The 7,459-nt window shown below is 38.6% G+C and overlaps 1 protein-coding gene across 1 annotated transcript in view; it reads right to left on the reverse strand.

The window, feature by feature from the left end:
* The window catches only part of cbx4 (chromobox homolog 4 (Pc class homolog, Drosophila)), an 18,696-nt gene extending 14,576 nt beyond the window's left edge, over positions 1 to 4,120 (reverse strand). The window contains exons 1-5 of the mRNA XM_073833155.1: positions 3,911 to 4,120; positions 3,772 to 3,815; positions 3,387 to 3,452; positions 1,387 to 1,453; positions 4 to 1,037 (exon numbers count right to left, since the gene is read on the reverse strand). Coding sequence (XP_073689256.1) covers positions 4 to 1,037; positions 1,387 to 1,453; positions 3,387 to 3,452; positions 3,772 to 3,815; positions 3,911 to 3,979 — 1,280 coding nt within the window. The 5' untranslated portion in view covers positions 3,980 to 4,120. The remainder of the gene's footprint in view (positions 1 to 3; positions 1,038 to 1,386; positions 1,454 to 3,386; positions 3,453 to 3,771; positions 3,816 to 3,910) is intronic.
* Between the last annotated feature and the right edge of the window lie 3,339 nt (positions 4,121 to 7,459).

The raw sequence follows: 7,459 nt of genomic DNA on the forward strand, positions 1-7,459 counted from the left end.
AACTGTTTAAGAGTTTTGGTTGGACCACAGCTTAAATCAATAGGCTCTTCAAGAATGGTGTCGCTAAAGTCATAACTATAGGCTCTGTTGACTAAACTGCCTCTGTAATGAAGGTTTATAGGCTCTCTCTGAGGGGACGAAAGCACAGTGTTTGGTGCACTAATGCTTCTAGAGCTGAAGAACTGCTTAGAGTTTCTCACGTCCTCACTGGGTTCTGAAAGGTTCCTCTTGCGGTTGAGTTTGGCGTCCATGTGATTTGGTTGGTCGCATATATCTAGCACTGTTTGTTCAGTCTCTGTAGGTGTCTCTTTTGGAAGTTCAACCTTTTTTGACTCAACAGAGCCATTCTCACGGCCTTCTGAAGGTTCACCATCAGAGAGATTGTCCGTATTCAGTGTAGATTCCTCATTGTGCCTGGTTTCCACTTCAGAAACATCCTTGTTTTTTACTTTGGATGAATGCACACCTTTGTCCATGTATTTGCTCATTACAATGACAATCCGTCCGTTTTTGTTTTTGTTCTTGATTATTTTCATCTTACTGCTGATGCTGTTAGGAAGTGCAAACTCTTTGGCACTCGTCTTGAGTGCCCGCTCTGCTTTGTTAGCGTTATCCGGCAGGCCCTTGAGCTCGATAGATAGATCTTTCACTTTACTCAAGCAGCCGGTGTCTTTGTTCCGAATCCACTTCTGTTGCAAGGCTGGAGGGAGGTTCCACCCTTTGTTGGAAGGGTCTTGAACCTTGACCTCTTTGGGTCCCACGAGTGGCGTGTCGTACATCTTGGGGTCCGGCTGGTAGTGATGATGTTTCTTGCTGTTCAGCTGGTAGAAGTGCTTCTTTTTCCCGCTTACGTGTTGTTCGACGGAGATCTCCTTGCAGCTGGGCTGGTACTGGTGGTGTTTTTTACTGTTCAGCTGGTAGTGCTGTGGCCGTGAGCGGTGGATCTGGAGCGGCTCCACTTTGGGCTGGTTTTCCTCATCCAATAATGTGTCCTGGAGACCACCCAGGATGCTTGATCTACGAGCAAACGCAGGAAGCTGGAACAAAGAGAGAAAATGTATATTGACTTCTCAAATGAACTTCAAGTTCATCCTTTGTTGATGTGTTACAGCACATTTTGAGATAATAATGGGTTTTAATATGGCTCTTGCTATGTTTTGAGCTTAGAGATGCCAATCTTATGAATTATTGATGGGTAAAACATTGAAATCAACTACAGCAGTCCATAACGGTCATCATCAAGTACATTAAGATGCATGCAGACAGTAAGGAGCCATTGGCGTACAGTTATTGATTCAAAATGAAATGGAATGGTTTTATTCAGAATAAACTAGGTCATAAATGTGCAATACTTCTGCAAAAACTGCAATTGGAATAATGAAATACCTGGACAAGGGGGTGTTTGGGTTTAGGCCCTCTTTTGCGATATCCCACCATTTGCTCCTGCCTTTCTCTGAAAATGACACATAAAAAATATACATTTGATAGTGGACCACAAAACCAGTCTTAGTTAGCGCAGGTATATTTGTAGCAATAGCCAACAATCCAATGGGGTATGGGTCAAAATTATCGAAAGTTTTCCAAAAATCATTAGGATATTAAGTAAAGATCATGTTCCATTAAGATATTTTGTAAATGTCCTACTGTAACATATAAAAATGTAATTTTTGATTAGTAATATGTATTGCTAAGAACTTAATTTGGACAACTTTAAAGGTGATTTGCTCCATATTTAGATTTTTTGCACCCTCAGATTCCTGATTTTCAAATAGTTTTATCTCAGACAAATATTGTCCTATCCTAACAAACCTTACATCTATGTTCAAAAAAGTGACCATTTTGACTGGTTCTGTGGTCCAGGGTCACTATTTTCAACTTACATTGAATATTTACAAAACTTTTGGGTTTAAGAACAAGCTAAAATGCTTAATGGAACATTCACTAATCCATTAATGTGTAGCAGAACCAATATTCTCATTCACTCTTGAAATTAAAAGTTCTTTATTGGAATCTACAGTTCCATTAAGAACCTTCAACATCCATGGACTCTTTCCATTGTGGAAAAGGTTCTTTAGTTAATGAAAATGTTCTTCACACCAAGGTTGTTTAAGAATTTTCAACAATAGGTTCTTTGGGGAACCCAGAATGGTTCTTCTGTTGCATCAAAATCTGCAAGAACTTTTATTTTTAAGAGTGTACTTAGCAACATTTGTGCAACATTCAGATCAGAAGCCATAGTCGATCCCTTTGATCACCAGGTTACAACACAAAACAAGAGCACAAAGAGTAACATGACACTCTCAAACTTCTAGCACTGCTAAACCAGCGAGCACAACTCAAGAAACATCTTGAGAAAACTGCTATCTAAACTTAACAATTCTCTTCCTTGAGATTCTGGAATGCTTTGATACTCATTCGACTTTTATCTTCAGAAGAGAACAGTGGACTCACAGAAGGGTGTGTGAACATCACAAGACCATTGACAAAGCAGATTAGATCACAGACTTGAGTGTAGAGTGGTACGTCTACTTGTGAGAACACTGCTACTGATGTATTTTTTATATGTGACCCTGGACCACAAAACCAGTCATAAGGGTCAATTTAAAAAAAATTGAAAGCTGGATAAATATACTTTCCATTGATGTATGGTTTGTTAGGATAGGGCAATATTTGACTAAGATGCAACTTTTTGACAATCTGTGATCTGAGGGTGTAAATAACTTAAATATTGAGAAAATCACCTTTAAAGTGGTGCAAATAAAGTTCTTAGCAATGCATATTAATAATCAAAAATTAAGTTTTAATATATTTGCGGTATGAAATTTACCAAATATCTTCATGGAACATGGTCTTTACTTGATATACTAATGATTTTAGGCATAAAAGAAAATCGATAATTTTGACCCCTGCTACAAATACACCCGTGCTACTTAAGACTGGTTTTGTGGTCCAAGGTCACATATACGAATGTATGAAATTTTAGATTGAGTAACTCAATGTATATTCAGGGAGGTTATTTCCAGTGTTGCACAAAACAGTGCTCTAATTTAGTCACCTTCCAGCCCCTTTGAAATTTTAATGGGGCCCCCAGAGGGTTTGAGAGAACCACTGCCTTTAGTGCCATAGAACTGATAGGAAGAAAATTAAATCTTGTTTTGCTCAATATACAATGGCGCATTCATTTAGTACGACTAGCACTGGGTAATAACAATGGGCTGTTTCCAAAACTGGATAAAAGGCAAGCATCAAGAGAGTCTTTGTAGCAGTCAGACCTGACCCGTGGGGCTACCATTAATCTTCAGCTACACTGTGCAGGGACTTGGCCCCGCCTCCCATGACCATATATGGCCATTACCACAAGTTCAGTTATTCGTCCTCCATCTCACCTGTTTTGGAAAGCCACAAGAAGGCGCGGGTCAAGAATGTTTTCCTCGGGTTCCCATGTGTTATATCTGCAATGTTAACGAGAAAATATGACAATGTAATAAACCATATGGTAAATTCAACGCTTGTTGAGAGCAACATAGCATGTTAAGCAGATTAGCCCGTGAAAAAACACATTTGTAAGCAAAGCAAATACATATGTGAGCTTATTTACTTCCATACATAAAGTAAGGATGACATCCCCTCGCGTTAAATTTGTGATGGAATCCGTAAAAAACAGACCAGCGCGCTACCAATGTAGGATACCGGACGTTCAAACACAACATCGCTGTGCATTTACTGTTAATGTGTCTAAAAATAACGCATATAAACCAGTTAAACACTTACTTTGCTGACCATCCTCGCCACTTCACCAGATACTCGATCCTGCCCTGCAAAACGACGAAAATGCGTTGGGTACAGTAACAACAAATGTATCCTCCGCACCATTTACGGTAACGTTGGTTCTAGTTTGCGGCAGTTTTACCTTCCGAAGGCGCTTCTTTTCGATGCCCTCCACCGCGAAGACATGCTCCCCGACGGCAGGTAGATCCATTCCGTCTTTGGCGCCCGTTTGACGCGAACGAGCCAAATAAAATCTTCGCTGCAACGCTGTACTGTCTCGCGTTGTGCCACCGCTGTGGCCCAAGATTAATTTGTCCCTCACCCCTCCTCTTTCCCTCTCTCGCTCTAATTTGTCTCCACGTTAAGCGGCAGGCACTGGAAAAGCTCACTGGTGCTGCTACTACAGAAAATAGTTCATGCAATAATAAACCAAGGCAGGAGCGTGACGTCAGAGAGCGAAGAGGGGGGAGGTTGAGAACTGTGCCGAATGCAGAATATAAAGCTGTAGTGTGTGCATGAACGATGTTTGCTTGTGGTAATTAAGAACTTGGAAATATGCATGAACACAGCTTGCTGTCTTACAATCTCACTTTACATGTCTGTCTATCTATCTATCTATCTATCTATCTATCTATCTATCTATCTATCTATCTATCTATCTATCTATCTATCTATCTCTGCATTTAACAAAAAGTTATTTTTTTCGATCTATAATGTGTTTGAAACAGGTTGTGATCATCTCTATATCTGCAATGCACTATATACTTTGAAGCAACTGCTCCATTTTCCAATAGAATAAATATTCTTTAATTTTCTTTCACATGCAAAACGCTCGCAGGAACCTTAAAGAGACTATATTTACACCTTTACACGTGTCGTGTAAACGAGTTGCTCTATTAAAAGGCACCTTTAACGCCACTATAGGTAAACACTTGTTTATTGCCAGAATAGCGTACATTAATCGCTTAAAGCGTTAACATTGCTCACATGAATTACATAAAGACTCTAAATCTCTAAATTTGTCGTGTTAAAGAGTTTTTCTATTAAAGTCTCCTCAGTTAACACCAGAAGGTATGTTAACCACTGGTTTACCGCCGCTGAACGCATTAACACCTAATGGATTCCGTTTTACAGCCTATGTGAAGCAGAAATATGAGGCAAACACTCATCTTTCCCACAGGTGTAGCCTACATTTTAAATCGCATTGCCTTAAACGCAATATGTGCTGAACATCAATCATCACACCTTTATCTTTATGATTATTACCGCCAGCGAATAAAATTCAGCAACTAAAGGGTTAAAGTGAGGTTGACGCGTCAACAGCCAAGCTAATCTCCATATATGGCCATGAAATAGAAAGCGCAAATATATCGGGTTCTTGCGGTTTTAATGTATTTATTACATTTACACTGAAATGTTCACACGAAAAAACAAAATGTCTCACATTTATTTGGATGAAAAGTGAGTTCTGATGAGGAGAAATTGATCGTCGTGCTTTTCTCCTCAGAGGAACACACCCTGCTGCGGTAGAAACAGACAGTAGAAAATGGTTGAATATATTAACGACGGGGATTGGTGGCTCTTCACCTGCTGTTATTTGAATATCGATGACAGGTAGTTGAAGTTTAATTTTTAATAATGTAAGGGTTTAAATTGAGCCCACCAGGAGGTGATTTATTTAGAAAATGAATCAGCACAACTTCCACGTATGCCACATCCAATATTCATCTCGTTTAATCGACAGCATGCAGTAGTTAACATAACTATTCATGCAGCAAAATCCAAAAAAATATTCAGTGCTGTTACCTTTTTGGTCAGACTCAGTCTGAAACCATTTTCTCAGATATTGCTGTTCAATTTCATACAGGATGGAGCAGAATCTGTTTGTGTTATCAGTGAAATTAGTAATGGTCAACACATCCCCAATAGAAACCATCACAGAAATTCTAAGGGTTTCACTACAAATACCATTACAATCATTAAAAACCATCAACTTTTAACCATTTCAAACATTAAAAATGTTTTTCTGTAGTGTGTTTTGGGATATATTCCATTGGGATGTAGTGGTTTTGACAAGCCACCAATAGAAGGCGACCAATTACCAGTAGAAACCCACAGGGTCCATTACAGTTTCCATTAAAACCAATAAGAAGTCTCATTATAACCAGTAAAACCATTACAAATTTTGTGATGTGCCTATTGTTTTTTTCAGCCGGGATCTGAATATGCATACCCCACTTTGTAGTATTCAAAAAAGAGCAACTCAAATTTGAGACCCTGGACCACGAAACCAGTCATAAGGGTCAATTTTTTAAATCGATTTATACATCATAAAGCTGAGCTTTCCGTTGATGTATGGTTTGTTGGGATAGGACAATGTTTGGCCGAGATACAACTATTTGAATATCTGGAATGCACAGCATATTACTAATCAAAAATTAGTGTTTTAAAATACTTATGGAAGGGAATTTACAAAATATCTTCATGGAACATGATCTTTAACTAATATCCTAATGATTTTTGGCATAAAATCTATAATATTGACCCATACAATGTATTGTTAGCCATTGCTACAAATATACCCGTGCTACTTATGACTGGTTTTGTAGCACGGTTTTGTCCAGTGTCACATTTGTATATTTGGATATGAAGTATTTATAAAACAGTACTCCAACAATATCCAGAAGACATCCTACTTCCACTGAGATTCTTATGTTTGCAGCCTATTGATGTACATTGAGCCACACTCTTTATTGGAACTGATGGTTATAGAAACTTTAACATCCATTGGACAAACGTTCTTTATAGTGGAAAATGTGGTTTCTTAGATCATTAAAATGTTCTTTACACCAAGAAAATAACTATTTTCTTTTAAGCTTCTTTTGAAAACTCAAATTGACTATTCGGTGGCATTGCTTTGAAAAACACTTTTGGAACCTTCATTTTTTTCTTAAGATTGCAGGTGGATCTTTTCAAGTTACAGGGACCAAGAAAGTTGTTCCTCATGGTTAAATTGCACTTGTTTAAATTATTTACATACGGCACAGGTTGAAGAACCTAAAGACCAAAAGACAATACCAACATAGCAGATACAGTGTGCCTGGGAATATATTTATACTACACAATGAGAAATTCTTCATCAAATTCAGTACATCATCTAAGTGCACAGGAATTCCAGACACATGATAATGACAATGACCTTAACCATTTCAAGAGTGCTCTGGTTGGCAGCAAAAGACAGTTGACTGGATGGAAACCTCTCAAAGAGATCTTAAACTGTGATTGTTGCAGAGCTTTTCCATGTATGGAAACTCATTCACAGAACACCCAAAATAGGGGTTCCACATATTGAGTGCCAGGCACCAAAGCGCTAAAGAAAGAAAGGGATTGAAAAAGAGAGGGAGAGAGAGCAGTGTGTGCCAGACTATAAGTGTAGCCTCCATTGCCCAACCAAGCGTCGCATTTATCCCGCTATAAAGGGTCATGGAAGAGGATTGGTCGAGGGCTGGAAGGGTATTAGAAAATGTTAAGAGGGGCCTACAGGCAGTCTATCTCAGCTCAGTGGAAGCTCATTAAATCTCAGGATCATAATGAGCCGATATCAAAACCGCATGCAAAGTAACAGAAAATAGAGTTTTCTTTACAAAAATTGTGCTGTATTCAAAGATTATAAAGATTTTCCAAATAACAA

Source organism: Garra rufa, chromosome 1 (assembly GCF_049309525.1).
Source record: "Garra rufa chromosome 1, GarRuf1.0, whole genome shotgun sequence".
Taxonomy (NCBI): Eukaryota; Metazoa; Chordata; class Actinopteri; order Cypriniformes; family Cyprinidae; genus Garra; species Garra rufa.